Source organism: Telopea speciosissima, chromosome 2 (genome assembly GCF_018873765.1).
Source record: "Telopea speciosissima isolate NSW1024214 ecotype Mountain lineage chromosome 2, Tspe_v1, whole genome shotgun sequence".
Taxonomy (NCBI): domain Eukaryota; kingdom Viridiplantae; phylum Streptophyta; class Magnoliopsida; order Proteales; family Proteaceae; genus Telopea; species Telopea speciosissima.
The window spans coordinates 12,926,341-12,951,564 of NC_057917.1; the positions used below are offsets into that span (position 1 = coordinate 12,926,341).

At 37.9% G+C, this 25,224-nt stretch overlaps 1 protein-coding gene across 1 annotated transcript; it reads right to left on the reverse strand.

Moving 5' to 3' along the window:
• Positions 1-1,549: 1,549 nt before the first annotated feature.
• On the reverse strand, positions 1,550-20,649 carry LOC122650355 (serine/threonine protein phosphatase 2A 57 kDa regulatory subunit B' beta isoform-like). The gene is made up of 3 exons (XM_043843765.1): positions 20,346-20,649; positions 19,014-20,288; positions 1,550-2,118 (listed from the first exon to the last, which is right to left on the reverse strand). Exons 2-3 carry the CDS (start codon positions 20,208-20,210, stop codon positions 1,792-1,794), a joined length of 1,524 nt encoding a protein of 507 aa, XP_043699700.1. The 5' UTR covers positions 20,211-20,288; positions 20,346-20,649; the 3' UTR covers positions 1,550-1,791.
• Between the last annotated feature and the right edge of the window lie 4,575 nt (positions 20,650-25,224).

Here is a 25,224-nt window from a genome sequence, read left to right on the forward strand (position 1 = left end):
CTGGCGTGAGCTCTTCCAGCTACAAGGAACCACGCTTGCCATGAGCAGTGCATACCATCCCCAAACGGATGGCCAGACCGAGTTACTGAACCGCTGCTTAGAAATGTATTTGCGGAGCTTCGTCGCTGATACCCCGACCCAATGGGTTAAGTATCTTCATTGGGCGGAATTCTAGTACAATACGACCTTTCACACAGCAGCAGGGATGACCCCCTTTCAGGCGTTATATGGATGCCAACCACCGGTTATATCTCGCTATATCATGGATGCTTCCTACAACCAAGCCGTGGACCAAGAACTTCAATCCAGAGACGAAATTCTCAAGACTCTCAAGTTGAACCTTTCTCGTGCTCAGACACGCATGAAATCCCAAGCGGATAAGAGGCGTAGTGAGAAGAATTTTGATCCAGGTGATCTGGTCTTAGTAAAGCTACAGCCTTATAGACAGCAAACAGTGGCTCTTCGCACCCATCAGAAGTTAGGCCGCCGTTATTTTGGGCCATTCCAGGACTTCTGGTCTTAGTAAAGCTACAGCCTTATAGACATCAAACAGTGGCTCTTCGAGCCCATCAAAAGTTAGAGCTCATCGGCAAGGTGGCGTATAAACTTGAATTGCCAGCCACGACACGAGTTCACCCGGTGTTCCACGTTTCACGCCTCAAGAAATACGTGGGAGAACCACAGGACCCCCATGCCCCCTGCCTTTGATAATATGACAACACTTCCCGAACCAGTGGCCATCTTGGATGTTCGTCACCTTCGCCAACGAGGTCGTACTGTTCATCAAGCCCTTGTTCAATGGAGTGGGTTACCATTGGAGGACACCTCTTGGGAAGATGTCTTAGTGTTGCACCAGGCGTTTCCCCAAATGAACCTTGAGGGCAAGGTTCCAAACGAAGCGGGAGGTAATGATATGATTTTATCATAAGAAGCATTTAACGTGGCAAAGACTGGAGCTACTACCTCACCAACGGGACATATGACTACTGACCAGACACACCAAAAGGAATTACAGACAAACCCAACACCACGTAGAAGCACCAGGGCATGCACAAAAGCTGTTACCTTAGTTGATTACGTTTAAGAACCTGATAGGCCTTTATGTAACCGTTTGGTTAAGGGAGTACGTGTAATGAGTGATATAAAGAGATGAATGTTGATAGAATAAAACAGACCTGATATTACAACCAATCTCTCTCTTTTCTCTCTCCCTCTCTCCCTCGTACTTTCTGGAGGTTGCTCCCTCGAAGAGCAGGGATTATCCTATCAGTATAAAAGAGAGGTTACAACTTATCCTGTAACCACCTGGGTTACAAACATATTTTCCCTTTTTTTAAATCCTCCTCACAATTGGAAATCTTACCCCCAAAATAGAAAAACCTGATGATTCACAGCAGGCTTAGCCATTAAAAGAAGAAAAAACAGCTGGCTCCGAAACATACCAGGCCCATGAGGTTGTGCTTTCATCGGACAAATAAAATTGGTTTTCTTTCTTTTATTTAGTTATTTTATTTTAAAGAATGGATTAGTAGTTAGGGGAATCAACAAATTTGCTGGAAATCTTCACAAGCATTCATAATCTGCAGCATATTGTCCACATATTTTGATACATTTGTTACTTACACTACTCACTGCCTTTCTTGCATACCCAATAGGACATTTTCCAACACCCCTCCCCTCTCATCCCCACCAAAAAAAAAAAAAAAAAATCCAACTAGAATGAAGAGAAGCCAGTATTACCCACCTTAGTCACCTATCTATCCAATCTGATCGACAGGGCATCCAACTATATCAGTTTACCAAAACCATGTCCTCTCCTCCAGCCTTGGCTGCAACAGCTTCCAGTCTCTTCCATGTCAACTCTCGCTGTTCTTCTAATTCTTTGGCATTGGTCACTTTCTCTTGGTACTGCCTTAAGCACTCTTCAAACAACTCATTGTCCATCTCCAAGAACATCTTTCGCACATTGGCTGTCAGCCCATGAACAGCCTGATTCCAATGGCTCTTTATGTTCGTCTCCAGTGGTTCAAAAATAAGTGGGAATATCACGCTACGGTTCTGTGCGATCAAGCTCACAATGTGATCATTGTTCCACAAAAACAGGGCTCGCTCTGCTACCTGCCATGTAGCTTAGCTTTAGCAAACACTTTATACAAAGGTACTACAATCCTGAACACAACTTAGAATTTCTAATCAAATGAATGCCTTTGCAAACACAACGCACAACAATAATGAAACAGTTCCAACAACAGATACCCCTGGTGAGCAAACCATAAGTAACATTCAGAATTCACAAGAATAGATTATCAAGCACTGCATGCTTCCACATTCATCTGTACGTGTACCAGACTTGTGGCTTAGGTATCACTTCATTTGGCGAAGGACCAATACACCTGCACCAGGGTCTTAGCAAGATGCCCACTAGAAAAGCAGTAACAATGGCATTACCCTAGAACCAAAATACTAATGACAAAGTGGTCATAAAAGTTGGAGGATCAATCCATATTAAATTGTTCCATCAGCAACTTTGAGGACATCTCAAAATTCTGAGGAGTTTCATGCCTTAGAGAAATTTCTATAAGGTGTTCGAGCTTCTAGAAGGTCATAACTCGGAAAAAAGAAGGGAGCGGGTCAACCCATTTACATATAAGTTTTTTCCTTTTGTTTCCTAGAACAGAAAAAGACGAACAGGGTTCCATATGCATCCCTGATGAGAAATAAAAATCAAAACACTAAAGTTCTTAGGACTTGAGTCTTAGTTTCTACTTACATGGTCTTTCTCTCTCTCTCTCTCTCGTTTTCAATCCGGGTGGAGGCACCTCTCCATTGTTAAACAATACTCTTAAATATCTTAAATTTTCTGAATTTATTAAATAATCTTCTATATATTTTAAACTTTCTGAATTCAATTAACTTACTTTCTTCTCTTCCTTAGTGGAGATAAGAGCTCCCTACTACACCCCCAACTCAAAAAGAAATCAGGGTGGGTGAAGAACCATAGTTTATGGAGCAGGCAATAATGCTCAAATGCACACTGAAAAAGGCCTTTTAGGACACTCTTACCAATATCCATAGGTGCAAGACTTCAACTGAAATGAAACATATTTATATAAACAACATATGCAAACAAATAACATTGACATACGCAAACAAATGCAGAAAAGGAACCACGACAATGTTAAGGAGTAAATATGGTTTCAATTGCAGTAAAACTTGGTAAAAGTGCATTCTTATTTTTCTATTCACATTTTACAATGACCATAACAGCTCTGATATTATCTAAGAATGAAACATCTGCTTCACTGATTCCACAAATTATAAGTATAGTAAAAAGGATCAAAGGAAAATTTCTAGTTGTGGCTTCTCTGTTGTTCAAACAGGTAAACACTCTAAATAGTGAAAAGCAAGCTGAACAAAAAGTTATCTTTAGGAAAGATGGAAAAAAGAAGGGTAAATAGAAAGGAGCAAATTGAACTCTGCAATGGATTCCATGTCCAAATACAATGATCCAATGGATTGATCGGTACATTGTGTTATGACAAAGCAAGCCCCATTATCTTTATACTTAGGCTTCATGATCTTGGATCAGTTATTTGTAAGGAAAGAAAGTTTAAGGATGCTGTTCAAAATCTAAAAGAAAGACTGATAACAATATGGGTTGCGGAAGTGGGCAATGAATTATCTGAAGAATTTTGCGTTGACAAAGATATGACCTTCTCCATCAACTGAAGAGGATTGCAGGTCAAAGTGTCCAATGCACTTTTTTTTTATGCTCCTAAAGACATATTGGGCACAACATCGAATAGAGCGGAAGGCACAATAAAATGGGATGTTTACAGTCGCAAATGAAATTATCATTCCTGTTGATTATATAACAAGATTCATGCAGCAAATAGAAATGGTTGGTACAAGGCTTGAATGAAGAGGGAGGAGTAACTCAAATGATTTGAGTCAAAATGTGAAATATAATTTGGACAATAACACTTGATCATAAGATTTGCAATAACCGCAAAGTGGAAAAATTGAAGGGAAAAATTGCCTTAGACAACTGCTGTATACAAGCTGCTGTGTTGATAGACTTGTTTCACATATTGCAGATTTGCAACAACCGCATCAACATCTATGCTACAGTTAACATCTGACACAGTATAGAAATTGGTAAACAAAAGGAAGAGGAACTCCATATACACAGAAGGTACCATTTCATTATTTTCATACCAACATTCACATCATAAATAATTATCCCATCTACAAGACAAGAAATCCTGTGATGGTGAGAAGGCACCTGAAACCTAGAGCTGTCATTATAGAACTTGATTTCCTTTTAAATGGTCTTCCAAATACCCCCCCCCCCTAACAAAAAAAAAATGGATTCCAAAGTGCAACACAATGCAACTCATCATGAGCAAACAAACAAAGAGAAAAGTGTAGCAAGTATTAACTCGTATCTCAACTTTTACTAGAATATGATCATATCCAACAACCAAATGCAAACTACAAATCCAAACTAAAACTAGCAAAGTTGATTCAGATGGAGAGGCCGATGACTCAAAAACAAATTCATTTTTGACAAAACTTTGGACTTAAAATTCAAGAAGTAGCTACAAACTGGAGGATTCAGTATAAAGCATAGTTGTCACGATGCCTTGTCTCCTTGTTGGTGTTGCCTTGGTTTTTTACCCCTTCGATCGCCTTGGTTAGCCTAGGCGCCTTGACACCTATGGTCTACAGTACAAATACACGAACTATGAAGTAAATCATTCCCACTCATACTCTGGAATTTATTCACCTCAAGACTTCTCACATTAAGGCCTGATTTGGCATGATTTCTATTTCACTTTCAGAGGATGATTTGTATTTTGGAAATTGTTTGGTCTGATTTTTGCACCTCATCTCAGTGAAATAGAAATCAAGTGAAATAGAAATTCTGAAATAGCTGAGGAGCTGTGTCGGAAAGTCTATTGCATTTGATTTCACTCTTGCTCTTTAATGAGCACATATTAATTTGATGGGCAAAGTAGTAATTTCATGTTAAAAATAAAACATCACCCTTCTTCTTCTCATAATGGTCTCACCATCACCCCACCACCACAACCACTGCCATCACCTCCCGCCACCACCACCACCACCATCACTGCCACCACCACTTCCATGTCACCACCACCACTTCCATGCCACCACCACCACAACCCTTCCCAAAGAAATATAGAGAATCTATTCTCAGAAATTGAACTACCAAATGGTTTTTTTTTTATTCTTGAAATATTTCATATTGATACAACCAAAACAATTTCAATTTTTTTGACCAAAAATCTATTTGTTGACTATTTCAAAAAATCAATGCGAAATTGAAATGGAAATCATACTAAATCTAGCTTAAAATACTCTTCATTTTTTTTCATGTATTAATGATGCACTATGTGGGTTACACAAAACCTGGCATACTCATAGTTGCCTCTTTAAATTCAAGAGAACAAATGAACTTTGCGGATATAAATGAACAAACACATCACTAGCAATAGCAAAAATGACAAATTTGTGCACAAGTTAGGACTAAATATGGTAGGTGACTTGGCGAAACAGACTCCTGTAATCACAAGTATACTACTAGTCTTAAATACAATCGTTCAGGTCAGATAAGAAATTTTTTTTAAAAAATACTGCTTTTACTGAACCTGGCATTGATATAATGAAGGCAGCAGGGCAACACCTATGCAGTTTAGCTGCTGGAGGCAAGTTTTGGTCTAGGGACTACGCATGTGTATCAGTTACCAAAGATTAAAAATAGTAATAATTCAGATATATATGAAAAGTTGGGCGACCTGGAGAGAAGATGCAGCCAATTTGACAGTACACACGGATAATGGAGATTTTAGATTGAACATATGTCAAATTTTGTATTCCCACTTTAATTGTATTTACAACCCTCCCTCCTTTTCTATTGACTTCTCCTTTTGCCACTTTCAACCATCAAACTAACAATTTTTTAGGTCATAGTGTCAAACACAGGCAGATGAAGAGAGGGTTTATTTTTGCCATCTGGCAAAGTGCTTTCACATGAGCTGAACAAAGCAGAGTATAAGCCAAACGTGGACCATTTTCCTGTGCTACAAAGTTGCCTTATGGCAGATTCTGGGACACCAGAAACAGCTAAAATAAAGTAATAAAGCAAATCATCTTTAATATGTTAAGTCAAGATACCACACATGAGTTTCTAGAAGCCTAAGAATACTAGGTTCAGAAATCCAATGACACCGAATCACTGTGACAGGTTTAGAAATCAGATTCGCAGTGACAGGTTTAGAAACCAGATTGTAAGAGACATTTGATAACTAATAATCAGAAACTTAGTTGGGCTTAAAATTCTGGTCGAAGGTCAAAAGTATGGCCAAGAATACCTCCTCAAAAGATGAGTCTGATCCAATGGTTTGATATGGAGTTATAAGGGTATCCTACTAGGAATAAATTCTTTAAAACAAAATTCAGAAGTGACTATTAATGGCAGATCTTATGGAGTTCAAACTAGCAATTAAAAGAGTATTAAAACACCCACAGATTTCAGCCATAATATAAGAATACTTAATGCAGATCTGAAGGTGTACTCAAGGAAGAAGAAGAAGAGGGCTGCTACCTAGCACCCAGACTTGAGTTATTTTGATTTATTTCAATCCCTTGAGTCTTAGAATGAACTGGTTGGTTCAATTTAGATTATGGTCCAGCCTAGTGGTCTACTTGATGTTAGCTACTTTCTATTTTCATTGTTAGAAAGTGTCAACAATTAGTTCACATCAGTTTAGAAACTGATTGTGCCTTGTATTCCAAGCAAAGGGAGACCAATTGGAAACTTTCTAATTTTGGACCCTGCTGCTCCTTTCTATAATTATATAAAGCAACCCAAGGGGGCAGAAGAGCTCCACGATTTCTACTTAAACTATTGCTGCTTTTTACATGCTTGCTTTCGGTCATTCAACCTTACCAACCCGACCCATTAGGATTTGCTGAGCCTAAGTCTTTCCATAAAGGGTAACTTTATTGAATCTGTTATTAAGCCGACTCTGTGCCCACATCTGTAGACTGCATTGTCGATACTGGACACTGTAACAACACTGCTTATTATTGTGTCTAAAGAGGAACTCATACTCAAAACATAGCTTTTAAACTACTAAATAAAGCTATCAGACTAGGGATCTTTTACCGTTACCTATCCGTGGGCTTCATCTGTTAATATGTTACTAGCCCGCCTCTGTTCATTGAAGACCGCTAACGGAACTCTTTATTGATTGTGTTTACAGAGTAGCTTCTCCTTACAACTCTTCCCTTTCCACTTCTCGAGCCCTTTCCTAAGTAAGGGCCATGTCCTTCACTCTATTACCTTCTATTCGAAGTCTGACACTTCTCTTTTACCCTTACACTTCTCACTGTGAAACTTCTATCTCACTCCCTCACTCCTGACAACCCCTAACTTTGGCAAGGCAACAAACAAGTAAGCTCTTAGCTCTTCTTTGGCAAAGGCTACTCGCTGTTTCTAATTCTGTCCTCTTAACCTTCTAATTTCTTATTCCCCAAGTCTACCACTTCCACTCTAAACCACCCATCAGAACTGGCCAATATTTTGATCGAGTTTTAGTCTACCCAGGAGGGGGATTCGATCCGAATTTCAAACCAAACTGACCACCTGATCTGCAGTTATTCATCTTCTCCAATAAGGCCATAATCAGTCTCTGTGTTAAGTATTCTGCAGTTTTCAGCCCAGTTTATGACATCGTTAGGAAGACCTTGACCCTGCTGATTGCATAGAGGCCTTTGGATTAACCCCTAATTTGTTTGACCTAAAACTCTCCATCCCTGTCCAATTTCCAGTCCCTAAAACTGCTGTCTACAATCTGATTTTCCTCTATTCTGTTTCATACCCTTTCCCATCAACCTTATCACAGCCAGAGTACTTCTCAAGTGTGACTCATTCCCAGATTTAAGGTCCTGTTTTGGGACTAATTGAAGCTTTAAAGTCTGTCCTACATTAATACTGTGCTAAAACAGAAAATCAAGTCTGATCCTATAACAGAGTAGAACTTGAACTTCAACTACAAATAGGATTCTAGGAAAACAACACAGATCAAAATTTGAAACTGTGGGGTGTGTTTAGAATGTAATCCGATTGCCATATATGAATTAGATTTGAATTTCATATGTATAACTATAAAGAACTATATTCCGGCAAGTAGGTATGCATAAGAACATAATAGAAACTTAAAAATACTAACCTGGTCTGATGGTGGGTAAGACAAAGAAGAATGGAAGAAGGCCAAGCTTTATTTAATATTGAAAACCATAGGGGGCTCTATGGCGTTGCATCCTTTAAATAGAAATTAACTATTTAGAATAGGTGTAAAATTATAGCTCTATCCAAAATTAGAATAGGAGTTCTATTCAGGCAAGACTCTATCCTATCCTCAACAACCAAGGAAATAACAATTACTTAATGAAATAAAACACTCAAACGAAACTAATAAAGTGAATCCCGTATTCCTAACTTCTACCCATATTTTAGGCTCATTAAAGTGGCCTATTACCATGGTACAAAATTTCGCGATACATCGCTAAAATTTCGGTAAATTCCGGTAATTTCGACACTACTGAGACTAGATGGGCTTTCGAAATGAAAAAAGTTCAAATTTCGGCAATATTTCGGTGAAATACTGTGTATTGAGCAATATATTTCGGTACATTTCGGTATATTTCGGTAAATTTTGTAGAAATACTTTGTGTATTGAGTATTGAACTATTGACTATTATGAAGTTTATGAGTTATGACTTATGCACTTATGACTTTATGAGTAAAGGTTATATTTGACTTTATTTTTGTTTCATTACTTTGTTTAAATTTCTTATTATGTCTTTTAGTACTTAAACAATATGTATTTAACTATTTTATACAACAGGATCCGACCGTATACAGTCAATCAAGGGTGCAAACCCAAAACACCACTTTGAGTTCATTTTTTTTGCAATATGAAGGTTTAAATGTGTTTATTTAGCTTAAATAAGGGTGTCCATGAAGTATCAGGCCTAGATATGGCCAAATACCCACCGAGATGGACTCCCGAAATATTACAAAAAAAATGCAATATTTCGGCAAAATTTGGCGAAATTTCGGATATCTCGGTAGGCCCGAGATACCGATATATCGCGAGATATAGTACTATGCCTATTACAAAGAAAACCCTTTGGACTAAAGGCCCAACACATATAAAACCCAACCCAAGGCTTATTTCCACTAAAATAAGCCCGCATCTGTGATTTATCTGTATCACTAATGTTTATGGCACATATAACAACACATGACAATATAAAAGCCAGTAGGTAATGGGCCCAACTATAACACAGATACAAAATCAGGCTGGTATATAACTTACAATTAGGTTTCTTGTATCAAATAGAAGGATGGTATTATGGAATTCTAGGTCACATTAGGGTGAAATGGAGACAAGGTTATAAAACTCGGTTTCGACCAACCAGGAAACCGAGATTTCATAAGTTTCGACCAAAATCAGGTCAATACTGGTACTTTTCTGGGTAAAACTCAACATGTCATGTGCTATCAAAACTGGTCGAAATTAGGCTGGTCAAAATTGGTCAAAACTTGGTATTTTTGGTCGAAACTACCGAAATATGCGAAATATCGAAACTAGTCAAAACAAAATTGCAGGGCTTAAGAATCCAGCACTGGAGAATTTTAATCTCTCTCAATAGGTGAGTTAGGTTAGGTCAAAACTCTAGTCGAGTACCCTCCTTGGTGCAAGGAACAGCCCCTCAAAGCTTAAAGGAGGAAGAAGGATAAGTAGGTATCTCACCAACTGCAGACATCCCACCAACTCCAGCTGATGCAGATTCATCACCAAATAGGGCTTGTTTCATTGGGAATAAGTCTAGGGTTGAGTTACATACATGTTGGGCCTTTGATCCCATGGGTTTCTAATGTAATAGGCCACTTTTATGGGCCTAAAATATGGGTATATAGGTTGCATACGGGATTAGCCCAATACTTTATTTTTATGTTTTTTAATTGAACCGGTTCAAATTGGTTGCATCCAATTGGTTCAATTTAAGTGATCATGTGACTTGGTTAAGTGGTCATGTGATGTAAGTTGAACTGGATTAGGACTCTATAAGTCCAGCCATGTTTTGAGTCTATTTCTTTTAGTATTTTAGTTTCCTAGTTGGTTTAAGTTACCTAATAGGTTATGGATAAGGTTAGGCCATTCCTTTTTAGTATCTAAGTCAATTTTTGAGTCTTCTATATAAGTTTGTAAGGGAGGCCAGCATTAGATACGAATTTTGATTAATAAAAACTCAGTTTTATGCTTGCTGCCTTTGCTCCATCGTGAGTGTGCCTTATGAGTAATATCAAGGTTGCCTTGTGAGTAATATCAAGGTGAAGGGATGGGCGTACTCCTACGACTTCTTGCATTGTGAAGATCGAGAGGTTCTCTCAAGTCATCAAGCTGCTGCCATTGTCCTGCAATACAGTCAGTTTGAACCTGTTTTTTTATTTCAAACCTTCTTCTATCATCCTTTATCTTCCCTTAGACCTAATCCACATTCCCCTCCATCCATCAAGCCCTAATCTCCATTAAATCTGCAACTCCTACCTCAACTAGGACTCCCCCATAACTCCAGATTTAGCCATCAATTTCAAACCCTACTTCCAGCCTACATTCCCCACATCATTCCCCACACTCAACCTTAACCCTAGCCCTTAGTCTCCACTATAACCCCTCCATTCCTCTACTCCATTAAAACCCAAAATCTGCAACTCAATTCTGTCCAGAATTGCAGAATTTTAAAAGCTTCCCAAATCATATTATTTTTATACCATATTGACCCCCTAGACCTGCCCATTAAAGCCATATAAGACCCATTCCCAAATTCCCATCCTAAACCCTAGAATTAACCTAAAACCTAGTGCTGTCCATTCGAACCAGCAACCCCTTTTTGCTATTGATCCTGTTATCTGGCTCCTAGTAGGTCTCCTACCTATCTAGGACTACATTAATTGGTATCAGAGCCATGGTTGAGCATGGCACCCCTGCTGTGGACCCCACACAACCACCCCCACCCCCACCCGATTCCCTTGCTGCAATTATGACTGCTGCAGAAGATTTCAACAAACCAGCAAGCCCTTGGTGATCGAATGACAGCAATGGAACAAAGGCCAATTGTGCCTCTTGTAAGCAACATTCCCCTAGAAAAGGACAGATATCAAGTCAATTCGGTAGTACAAAGAGCCCCAAGGAGAGATCAATACAGAGAAGACAGAGAAAGGTACAGAGATCAGAGTGAAGATAGGAACAAAGGATATAGAGACTACAGGAGACGCCATAGACCTCCAGAGGCGTATGAGTTGAGAGACTTTGATGGCAGACCAGATCCACAGGTATTTTGTGATTGGTTAGCTACTTTAGATGATTATTTTAATTGGTATAATTTGCCTGAGCATAGGAAAATGAGACTAGCACATACCAAGCTAGTGGAACCAGCACATAATTGGTGGAGAACCCAGATGGATTATCCTGACTACAGTGGTAGAGAACCTGTTACATGGGCAGAGATGAAAGAAGATCTGAGTAAGAAATATTTCCCACGAACGTTTAGAGCTCTACAAAAAGGTAACTTAAATTCCCATCGACAACATCATCACCAAAAGGCCTTCAAATCTAAAGACAACTTGAAGCCTCCATCAATGAGGTTCCGTTTGCAAGTTGAAGAGTGTGGGAAATCTAACTTCACCAGTATTAAAACAGCGGCTGAATACAAATTTCTATTACCAAAGGAAGTTGAGAGAGCACAAGTTAAAGATAAAGCTGAAGTGGCAGTGAATTGTGATGAAAAGAAAGAGACAGCCCCTATAGCTTCCAAGATGGAAAGTCGACATGTAGAAGACCCGACTGAAGTGGTCAATGTCGAAGAAACCAAAGTAGAAAAAGATGAAACAGCAGAAGATGAAGAGGTGGTTGAGAGCACTCCACAAGAAATTATTGGCATTTAAGATGCTGTTTTTGAAGAAGTGGAGCTTGTGTCTCAAGTATTAGATGCGAAGGTTGCTAACACTGAAGACTCTATGGACAGGACATTCACAGTTGCTGCTGATTCAGAAAACGAACACATAGAGTTTGTTATGCCACCATGGTTCTTCGAAGAGAAGCTCCACGCCTTGGAGATTTTATCCCCAATGTTCCTGCTTCACCGGAATTCTGTTTGGGGATGGTCAAAGCTGTTGATCACATGTTGATTCCCCCTCATCACTACAAAATTCGAGGACGAATTTTTTCAAGTTGGGGAGAGTTGATGCAGATTCATCACCAAATAGGACTTGTTTCACTGGGAATAAGTCTAGGGTTGAGTTACATACATGTTGGGCCTTTGATCCCATGGGTTTCTAATGTAATAGGCCACTTTAATGGGCCTAAAATATGGGTATATAAGTTGCACACGGGATTAGCCCAATACTTAGTTTATTTTTATGTTTTTTAATTGAACCGGTTCAAATTGGTTGCATCCAATTGGTTCAATTTAAGTGATCATGTGACTTGGTTAAGTGGTCATGTGACAACTTAAGTGGTCATGTGATGTAAGTTGGGCTGGATTAGGACTCTATAAGTCCAGCCATGTTTTGAGTCTATTTCTTTTAGTATTTTAGTTTCCTAGTTGGTTTAAGTTACCTAATAGGTTAGGGATAGGGTTAGGCCATTCCTTTTTAGTGTCTAAGTCTATTTTTGAGTCTTCTATATAAGTTTGTAAGGGAGGCCAGCATTAGATACGAATTTTGATTAATAAAAACTCAGTTTTATGCTTGCTGCCTTTGTTGCTGCCTTTGCTCCATCGTGAGTGTGCCTTATGAGTAATATCAAGGTTGCCTTGTGAGTAATATCAAGGTGAAGGGATGGGTGGATCCTGCGACTCCTTGCATTGTGAAGATCATGAGGTTCTCTCAAGTCATCAAGCTGCTGCCATTGTCCTGCAATACAGTCAGTTTGAACCTGTTTTCTTATTTCAAACCTTCTTCTATCATCCTTTATCTTCCCTTAGACCTAATCCACATTCCCCTCCATCCATCAAGCCCTAATCTCCATTAAACCTGCAACTCCTACCTCAACTAGGACTCCCCCATAACTCCAGATTTAGCCATCAATTTCAAACCCTACTTCCAACCTACATTCCCCACATCATTCCCCACACTCGACCTTAACCCTAGCCCTTAGTCTCCACTATAACCCCTCCATTCCTCCACTCCATTAAAACCCAAAATCTGCAACTCAATTCTGTCCAGAATTGTAGAATTTTAAAAGCTTCCCAAATCCTATTATTTTTATACCATATTGACCCCCTAGACCTGCCCATTAAAGCCATATAAGACCCATTCCCAAATTCCCATCCTAAACCCTAGAATTAACCTAAAACCTAGTACTGTCCATTCGAACCAGCAACCCCTTTTTGCTATTAATCCTGCTATCTGGCTCCTAGTAGGTCTCCTACCTATCTAGGACTACATTACCAGCCTTGGCATCCCACCAATGTTTCCCTATTGCATCCCACAATAGAGCAGTTTTGAATCCTACAAATCATGCTCCGGCTCTCACAGAACTCACAAGCCCAAGGCCAAATTATTTCTCAAATCAATGGCATTGGATATGATACCCTACTCTTTATTTATAACTTCATGGAAATAAGAAAAATAGGAAACCCCTATGTATGGTAGGGAGAATCCCGTACAGCTCAAGTCTATCTTCAAAAGAGAAACTATCCTGGAAGATTACCAAATAGAAACTAACTATTTAATCCCATGTATCACTTAAATTCCTAATATTTGGGCTAATAGAACTGGTCCCTTATAATAGTAAACCCAAAAATATAAACCTCATGGCCCATAGGCCCCATACAACCCATTGGGCACTCAAATTAAGCCTATTAATCCATTCTTTGTCCTGTGTGATGGCCTGATTTGCTGCCTGACTTCTAGTTCTTTTGAACTACATCATAGGGTCAGCAATAACATGCCAAATTATTGCATTCAGACTTCAATATTTAAGCAGGCTAGATTTAGATGAGATATACTAAGAATGATTAATAGTTTAGATTTGAAGTTCTAGAATCCTAGTGAAATTGAATGGAAATCAATAAGGAGATTGATATAACAAAGCTAAAGAACTTATCCAATACAAATGCTGCAGTCATGCAGAGAATACAAAAAGTAATGACAAAAATCAAGTACCAGTCATCATTTCTGAACACCCCCCTCCCCGAAAAGTACCATTCATCATGAGTTCAAGGTTTGCCCATCAAAACCTATGATAGGAGACCATTCTCAGTTCATAAGCCCAAACATTTCATATCTCAAGCAAATCAAACAATTCATCCCTCCATAATAAGAAAAAGCAAATAACAGATAAATCCCATGAGTCTCAGAAAAAATCCCATGCAACTCATCCTACCATATTAATATACTCCCACCCTAAAACTACATAAAACTAACAGACATACTGATGCAGTTGCATTAGGCATTAATCCCATATGGAAACCTATATCCAAGCTTGGGAGCCCATTAGGTGTTGGTGGCAGTCCAATGGGCTAAAATTGACCTTTGGGTAGTTAATTATGGTTTAAGTCTTCCATTTTTTTGGGTTTATTGATGTAATGGACTTAATTTATCAACAACAACAACTCAGCCTTAAACCAACTAAATGGGGTCGGTTACATGTATCCTTGCCCTCCAATCAATATAATGGACTTATAAGCACATAAAGTGAGGGCAAATTTAACACACGGGATTAGTAGTTAAGTGTTTGACGTAGATTAGGAAACTTAATACTGAGTTTTGTTTAAGTTTATCCAGTAGGGAAGAAGGGAATATTTGCAAGAGAGAGAAGATATCACATAAGAAAGGGGGAGGGGAGGGGAGAAGATCGCACAATCACTTTGGCCACGCAGGCACTCACAACACTTCACTATTCCATTCTATTCAATCTATCCCCAACGATGGGGAATTACATCAAATATAAAGAGAAATAAAAGACTCCTAAAAATAAAGACTAACTCTCTAACTAGGAAACTAATTCAAATAAGGAAACTAATAACAATTGGGAAACCAAATACCCTACGTAGATAACTTCTAAAATAAACTAAAAGACATTACTTCCCCAAATAATATAAATTTCTAAAATCCTAGGAGATCCAAAAACTCAAAATGGACCCTGTGCATCTTCGTCTGTATACCCAACTGGGTTTGGGTCGGTCCAAGGTAGTGTATCTGCATCAATTCCCCCGGTGTTGAGAAAAAATCGTCCACGAGTTTTGTAAAATAAGAGAATCAGCACCATTCGATCGGCATCGATAAATATCGACTTTGATGAGGCGATGATCCAACGCATCTCCTGATCAATCGTCACAATCTTCTGATGGTCATTAGCAAACAACGTCTCTTCGATGGGAATTTGATCATGGGGTTTCACAACTGAAATCGGACCATCGATCAATTCTTCAACTATAATCTTGATTGGACATTTGGACCGTGTACTTCAGTTTGATCGTCGCTTTCGTTGTCCATATTTTCTTCCACATCTGATCTGCCTTCTGATGATTGTATCATGCTTGACACCTTCTCATAGAAGGTGTTATTACTTTCGGCAAGCTCCTAACAACCGGTCTTGAAAGCAAGAAGCCCTATATGGAGATCACAAAGTTTTACTTGTAGTGTATGGAGATCATCTCTAATCGAAAGAAGTAAACCGTATCGATCAACCTCCATGATGTAGTGGGTTTATGATAACAATGGCAGAATTGTAATTTATTGAAAGAAAAGAAGTCTAGTGTACCGTACTGGTGGGGAGGGTTAAACTTGGAAGAATGGGATCTAAAAAGACTAAAAATAGGGGTAATTCTGAAAAAGAAAAAAATAAGAGCTAAAACATGAGAAATATGGAAGATGCAATTATAGACCCACAAGAGAATGTCACAATGGGTAGGGACAAATTTGGAACTAAATGAAAGAAAAAAATTAATCAGAATAAGGATAAAATGGAAGGGCAGTTTAGGAATTAAAGAAAAAATTTAAAGAACAAAGAATAAAAGGGAATTTGGGGGAAGGAACGCGATTGAACAAAAGAAGAAAGGGAGGGAGGGGTTTTCGTATGTCGTGTTACCAAAGGTGGAGTCTCCTAGCTGGAGTCTTCTGCTCCAAACCAGTGAGGATAACACTGTGCCGCGACAGAAGAGGGGTGGAATTCAGGGGAGCTTAGGAACAAGAGTTCAACTTCTACCAAGTATGCTCGACTCTCTTTGAAACACCTCTTTCTCTCTTCTCTTCTTCACTTTTCTTTTTTATTTTTTGGCAGAATCCTGGGTGAGAGGGGGTTCGATTGAGGGAGGACAAAAATAAAGGAAAGGCTGTGGGAAGTGTCACTGGAATCAACAGTGAGCTTCTCCCTTTTTTTTGGCTGAAGGTGAGGGGGTTTCAGTGGAAGTCGACAGAATGGGGGCGGTGTAGGGTTTTAGCGAGAAATGGGAGAGAGAGGGTTGTTGTGGGGAGGGGGTGGGTTAGGGTTTTTGAGTCGATATCTCTGTTTTGCAACAGACACTTTTTTTTTTTGTGCGTGTGGGGGAACGAAGGGAGGTTGCAGGGGAGAGGGTAAAATAATAATTGGTGGAGGGCTGGTAGGGAAGAAGGGAATATTTGCAGGAGAGAGGAGAAATCGCATAAGAAAGAGGGGGGAGGGGGGAGAAGATCGCACAATCACTTTGGCCACGCACTCACAACACTTCACTATTCCATTCTATTCAATCTATCTCCAACGATGGGGAATTACATCATATATAAAGAGAAATAAAATATTCCTAAGAACAAAGACTAACTCTCTAACTAGGAAACTAAGAACAATTGGGAAACCAAATACCCTACGTAGATAACTTCTAAAATAAATAGATATCACATAAGAGGGGGAGGGAGGAGAAGATCACACAATCACTTTTGCCATGCAGGCACTCACAACACTTCACTATTCCATTCTATTCAATCTATCTCCAACAATGGGGAATTACATCATATATAAAGAGAAATAAAAGACTCCTAAAAATAAAGACTAACTCTCTAACTAGGAAACTAATTCAAATAAGAAAACTAAGAACAATTGGGAAACCAAACACCCTATGTAGATAACTTCTAAAATAAATTAAAATAAAATAAAATAAACTAAAAGACATTATTTCAACAAATAACATAAATTCCTAAAATCCTAAGAGATCAAAAAACTCAAACTGGACCCCGTTCATCTTCGTCTGGATACCCAACTGGGTTTGGGTCGATCCAAGTAAGTGTATCTGTGTTAGTTTGAGTGATTATGAGTCCTTTTATGAGTCTATTTAGGAATTTTAAAAGGCCTTTATATATGTAATACAACCCCCATTAATTGGAGATAATTTGAGTAAAAAATATGAGTTTTGGTGCTGCTAAGCTATGCCTACGGAATTGATATCCCAAACCTGGTCTGTTCTTCCACACGTTTTCTCGCTTCTTCCTCCCAAGAAGATCGATCTCATCTTTTTTCCCTTCCCTTCCATCAATCTGATTTCTTCCCTTTTAAATGCAGTTGCTTCCTTTATCTCAGCTATGATCACAGATTTGACTGGTCTTACTTGCATCTGAGATCCATAATCTGGATTTTTCAGATTGCATTAGATACCCTTGCAACAAATATACTTTCCGAAATTCATCATTAACTTCAAGGAGTTCTTTTACTTCTATGAGGTCAGGGGAAGAAGCACTGGTTTAAAACCCAACTAAAGAGAGAAAAATAATACATCAGTATTGAACTGGGTAGGTACAAGAGGACTACCCACTATACATTGACCAACTTCTCCTAAAAGAAGTTTTCCTCTTCTTTTTCATAAATACCTTTCCTCAGAAGCAATAGATAAGGTCTTGGCTAGTTGGGCTAATTGACCAGTTGCTACCTATTACACAGCCTGAACCTCAATACAAGTCACTAGTGTTTAGGTTTTAGCCAAGTACTACTAGATGGGGCAACAAACCCTTACCAGCGAATTCAGCACATAACTAAGAGTCTAAGACCCACCTAGCAGATACCTAGGCATCCTGCAACAGAATGGCACCTAGCTAGATAGTCCTTGTTGTCACCACCAAGGATAAAACCCTAGGGCCTTATACAACTACTCCTAACAAGATATCATTCACCCATTTTACAAATGGATTCATTCATTAAATCAGAAGCTCATTGTCTTTTCTATATGCCCAATAGCTACAATATTAAGCTTCGACTCTTTTGAACTCATAAGGATTAAGGAATAAAGTTCAGAAATATTGCCCAACAAAATGGTCAGTGAAGAAGGAACCTATGTTATTCTACTTCTGCCAGGCAAGAAGTAAAGCGAGTGTGTGGTACACAAAAAACATCATTCATAAACATAACATCTAAACCCAGAGTGTAAAGAGGCAAACCCACTCATGTAAAACCTACCACCTCAAAACTTATATCCACAACATTTGAGAGGGAAAGAGAGGGGTCATAGGAAGCAACTCAAAAACCTAAAGATTCTGTCCTTTTCTTTTCTTGGCTTCCAAACATAGCCTAAGGTAAAGCTCTCACTGAACTAATTTTACGCACGAGTGCAGACAGTAAGTTTTTCAAGGTTATTTGGCTTCTCTGCTACGTCAAGGAAAAAGCACCCAGCTTCTTCATCAAGGCATAAAAGTTCCCTAGAAAAAGGGGAAGGGGGAAGGGGGGGGGGGGGAGCAGCAGCAGCAGATGGAGACAAACATAAACAAACCAACATTCAAAGTAAGCTATAATCTAAATCAGGGCAGTAAAAATAAGCGGAGTGTCCATATCTTCATGTTTCCATAGACAAATTTCAGCATCTCAATGGAAAGATGACAACCTGAGTAATGCGGAATTATAGAAACTAAAAGAAGCTATAACAAATTAAAAGAAAATTTCCTGAACCTGGAAATGGGAGCTATTAAGGCAACGCCCAATCTGTCTGAAAAGTGGAACCATGCAACGTTGAAATTCTGCAGCCTGTGTAAGCTCCAGCACTTCTTCGAGTTCTCCGAGAAGGAGAACCTCCTTCTGACAATTTGTGACTGGCCAGTACTTTAGAAACCCCCTGATGACAATATCTGCCAACTTGTAATCCTTCTCAACAAACTGCGTTATACAGTAGGAGAGCTGTTGATGATACAAAGCAATAGATTTAGGCTTGTGGAGTGGGATAAGAGCACGAACGAGGAACAACTTATGCTCCTCCTTCATTGGCAAGGCAAACCCATTTATTATGCTCCCGAGAATCTCCAGCAACTCCCCAATTCCACTGTGTCTCTCCGTCTCAAATATGAAACGATAAAAAATGTTGTTTATAGCCTTCCTTATGAAAGGACGGTGCACCATGAACTTCCCATATATACGATGGAGAATGGTCTTCAAGTACTCCCGCTCACGGGGATCCTCGGAATCAAATAAATCAAGGAGTTTTAAAACAACGGAATGATCAATGTAACGTTTAGCGATCTTAGTGTCAGTATCAGACGACACAACGTACCTCAAGAGCAGCTCATACACAAGCTGCAAGTGAGGCCACGAGGGCTCGAGATACGGTTCATCCTCCTCTGGGTCAATGGCTTCGGCGCCTGTATTCTCATGGGAAGATGGAGGGAGGCAACGGAAAACGTTGATGGAAATCATCCGTACCATCTCTTCCTGGAGTTCCTCACTAAGCCTGCCAGAACCCGATTGTATGAAATCTACAAGTTCAAGAAGAGTCTGACGCTTAGTCTCCTTCTCCCGAATCGATTTCAACGTCTCAGAAAAATCAAAAAGGATGGAGCAAAGTTGGAGCTTTCGGAGGAACAAAGCGGGGCGATCGGCAGCGGCAACCTCTCTGAACATGGGAAGAGTTTCAACGATACCCGACGAAAGCCCACTGGGGCTGAGTACATTGGCACCTGCTGCTGCGGCATTTTGCTGAGAATTGGCGCCAGAGGGAACAATGGTGGGTCGAGAGGCATGGTTCACGGTTACATTCGATGTGGAAACCGATCCAGAATTCCGATACGCCGACGCACCATTTCCATATATTGCAGGCTCATGGAGATCCGACTTGGAGACCTTGCGATGCCCACGCTTAATGATTTTATTGAACATCTCCCCTTCTGATGGTACACCCTAACCCTAGATCTTCTTAAACTTCTTCTGTTTCAATTTCAATACCGTGCCAATACATCAGTAATCTTAATCTAAAGAAAAACAAAAAACTTACGAAAGATCGCTCATAATAGCAGAACCACCACCGAAGAACAACAATTGAAACAACTTAAAATACCGATTCTTCTCTCACCTTCTAAAATGTCAACAACATTTCGAAGAAATCAAACATACGCAGATCCACTAAGAACCTCTGAACTGTCCAAAACCAGATGACGAAGAACGCTGCTTTCAAAATTCAAATCGAACGGTCATAAAATCCTACCCACGAGAAATCGATACGGCGGAACCATCTGTTAACTGTAAGAGGTCGCCGGAATAAAACCCAATCAATCAAATCATCAGAACTCACTTGCTTTTCCAACGATTATCCATTCATTAACAGAAGAGAGAGAAGGTGATGGATTTCGAGAGTGAATTAAAATTGGAAGAAAGACGAAGAAAATGAAAACCAAAAGGCAATTTTCGACTTTTTCCGGATTTTCGTTTTTTATTTTTTCTCATTAAATTCTCATTTGCCCTGGATAATCCTTTTAGAAACTTTTATTCCTTTTTTTTCTTCTCGAACTCCGGCCTTTGCGGGCCAACCAGTTTGGAACCTCGAAGATAATAGCTATTGATTGGTTTATAACTTAGCTTTGGAGTAAAACCACTACCAAAGGGATGGACCAATCTAATCTAATGTATTCCATATTACGTATCAAGTACATATTCTGATATGACTAAATTACCCCTTTTATAGATGTTGTACCACTTTGCTACACCCAGATAACGGTCTACCCACGAGAATTTAATTTCTATTTCTATAAATAGATCCCAACATTTTGTGGTAAGAAAGACTCAATGTGACCGTGGACCACTATCAAGTCATTATTTTGCTCTAGTTACAGCCAATTTTTCGAATTTCTTGTGATCGAATTTCTCTTCACCCACCCTTAGTGAAGTAGGTATTTTCTGGTCTATCCTCACCATTGCGACCTTCAACACATAAGGAGAAGTAATAATAACGATAGATTCATGGGCATTTCTTTATTTTTTTTGTTTTCTATAAGTAAAAGAAAAAATATCATTAATGAATAAGAGAAAGTACATTGTTTATATGGTTCGAGAGACATGAACAAGAATCTTATAGTTACAAGCCTTGAATGCTAAAAGATTAAAAAGAGAATAAAGATTTTCATCCACATCATTATAAAAAGAGTTTCTGCACAAATGAAACAATTTGAGATAAAATGTGAGTGGAGTTCCAAGCTACGGATAGGATGTTGGCTCCAAGAGCATATCGTGCAAAGTCTGTGAAACATTCCAAATATTAACATTAATCCATCCTAAATGCCTATAGCTTCAGCCTAATCTTTTTCATTTTATTTTTATTATATTCATGTTATTTTGTGTTTTTTTTTTATAACATAAGTTAGGTTATATGGCGGGGTTCATTATAGAAATAAATGAAATAATATAGATTTTGATACTCTCATTTACAACTTAAAACATAGAATTAGATGCATTTCACCCTTTAGGTTTTTTTTAAGGAAAATCTTGTTGCAACGAAAGTTGATTAAAAATTATATTTTTTTATTTTAATATAAATATTTTATTTTCAATGAAGATAAAATCATGTCATTTCACATGTGTACTCTAAAAGTTCCTACATGAAAAAGGACGGAAAGAAATCAAACACAATGTGCCAAAAAGCTAAGAACACATGATTGTTTACGATTTATGTGACAGCTTGGTTGTCACAATAAGGGCATAGCATCATCTGCACACGTGTAATTAAAGTGATCTGCATACGAGATAATGAAAACAACGTTATATCCAATAAAAAAAACAATGATGTAATACTAAAGTCACTTTTAAATTATTTTAAAAAACCATTTCTATTCTTAATTTAAAGAATTTTTAGAAATTAGACAAGTGGCAATCAAAAGAAAACTACAACTACTCAGTTCACCACTTTGGTTACAACAAGATGCACCCCTTTCTAAATTCTGAAGTATAATACTAGTAGATTAAAGAGGAACGAATAAATTAATTAATTAATTAATATTGGTTCAACTTCAAGGATAAGCAAACCATAAGGGAATTAAAAGCTGGAACAATTGTTGATAGTTATTTTGTGTATCCTTATGTGGCAAGGAAGGTGTGTTCAAGACTCAATAGAGTTAAAAAGGAATATTTGGTTTCTCCATTCTTACTAAATCTAGTCAAAGTTATGAGAATTTTATTTTTGTGGACATACTTATGGAGATAATGCTTACGTTTTCTTACCTACATGAGAAGGAGACACAATAAAAAAAAAAAAAAAGATGAAATAGTCAGAAAGCATTTATCAATTGTTTATAACTTATATAGTATAGTGAGCAGCAAATAGTTCAATATTTTTTCAAGGAATAACGTAAAATTTTATTCCTTAGTCTTGGACTAATGGTTGGGACCATTGGTCATAGTGGTGTCTAGGGTATGTTGGTCTCGAGTTCGAGACCCCTCCTCCCCTACACCTATAGCAAGTCAGGTCCTTTCTAGGATAAGTGTTGGTCCTTGTGAGCCCCTCTTGGCCCCATCGTGGATTTGTCCCTAATTGACTAAATTCTGATACCAAATGAAAACCTCATCTCTAATATTCATTGATTAAGGCCTGTTTGTTTTGAAGATAAAAAAACATGGGGAAAGACAAGTCATAGGTCCCACATGTAATGGGGTCAAGGAACAACAAAAAGGTGAAGAAAAGAAACGATAGTAAAAGATGAGGTAGAATAATAAAATAATAATATAATCTTTATTTCTATCTTTCTCATAAAATACTACCGAATATGATAGGACTTTGAAAAAGGGTAAGGTGGAATAATTCTCTTGCCACATATGCAGACAAAACATTTAATGCATGTTGTCTGTTATTTTCCCACCCATTTACTCCCACCTCATTTTTTTCTCATCAAACAAATATGACGTAATAGTTTCCATTTCCAAGATGAATATATGATTAATGACCTATAATAATTTGCGGGTTCATATTTAGTTTAAGATCTCTAAGTGTAATATTAATTATTTACTAAAAAACGGTATAATATTAGTTATGATATTCCAGCCAACTTAGCTCAACTAAGCACTAATTCAACTATATAGCATGTTTTACTCTACTCTTAGTGAGTTTTTAGCTTAGGGTCGATGGAAAATGAATGCTATATATCGATTTTCTGTTAGTGTTCATAACTAGACTGGCATGTGGGTTAGTCCTTTCACTACAACATGATCCTTATTTACTAAGGTTGCTTTTAAATTATTATGTTAATATCCTTTAGGACCTTCGCACGTTGGGGGAGTTAGGAATGTTTGGAATTTTATGTGACACATAAAAATCCACCTAAAGTTTTATGCTTTCTTATGGAAGTTACTCATTAATGGTATTGGTACTAAAAATAAACTTATGATTTTCCTATTGTGGACCTCTACTGCTGCCTTTGTTATAACGAGTTAGAAATCCCTTGGCATTTGTTTCTCTCGTGTAACTTCACTAAGTGAATCCTTATTGCTAAACTATTAGGTTTAAGGACTGAGACCATTTCTGCTTATTCTATTTATAACTTGTTGAATCTCTGATTTCTCTCCCCTCATTGCGGGAAGTTATTTAGGTTTTACTATCACATCTTATTTTATTTGACAAATCTGGAATAAGGTGTTATTTAATCATATCATACATAATCCCACGCACATTGTCCAACTAGTGTATAAATGATCTCTTGATATGAACTTATTCTTTACTGTTGATGTTACTAACTACCCCATTCTAATATTTGCATTATCTTGTATTGAGTACCATCGATTATCACAAGGGAAAAATCAATTCTCATATGTGATAGTAGCAATGAGCCTTCCACTGGCATAACTGGATGGACTTCGGTATTGATGTGTTACTCTTAGTTTGTTGCGATCTCAACGAACAATGACTTTGTTGAGACACCACAAGAATCGGAGATTCGGGGGCTACTTCAAGGGCTTCAACAAGTTAAGGAGCAAGGATAGACAACATTATCTGTTTGGATGGATTGTTAACAAGTGATCTGGCTTACTCAAGGAATGAAGAGGGATGGTCATGGGGATTTATAATCTATTGTTGGATATTGTTATGTTGATTAAAAATTTTGATGTTGTTAAAATTGTTAAGAAATTGAGGGATGTTATGTCCATAGCCTATAAATGAGCATCTAAGGCTAGGATAGAGAAATTAGTTGTTATAATATCCGTTGATGTTCCTAACTTTCTTTTTAGTTAATTCCATTTTTTCTTTTCTTCATGATTTTTTGTTTCATCATTCTATTTCACTAAAAGATTTATTTGTTAGAAAAAAAATTCCTCACGCCAGAGTGTAGTTTCTCTCTCACATAAAATTTTCTATTATTTTCTCTTAAAATTTTGTTTTAAATATGTAGATCCTGTGTGGATGATATCTTTTTCAGAAAAATCATTGATGTGGCTAACAGATTCCTCTTCACATTGACATCATCGGGAACTATGTCCTTATTTGTTATTAGCATGAAGATATCCATATCATTTCTCACTCCTATGTATATCATTTTTTATTTTTTTTGAACAAAGGAGCTTGTATTAAATAAATAATTAGATTACCCTTGTTCTTTTTTAGTTCCTTTAATTTGATCCATGCCACTCCTCCTTATAGTACACTCATACATGGGCCATTGTTGAACGTTTACACGTCAACTCAAATGCCTCTGCCTTAACCTTTTTTCTTTTTTTTTCGGTAATAACCTCTACCTCAACTTACCACTATTTAATTCAGCATTTTTACCTTTATCAATTATTCATTATAACAACTTTATTTCAACTACATTTAGTTTTTCTTCTTTTTATATGTTGTTTGTCAACCAACATTCAACTTTTTATAACATTGTTGGTTTCGTACATATTCTATAAAATTATTATTTGAATTTTAATG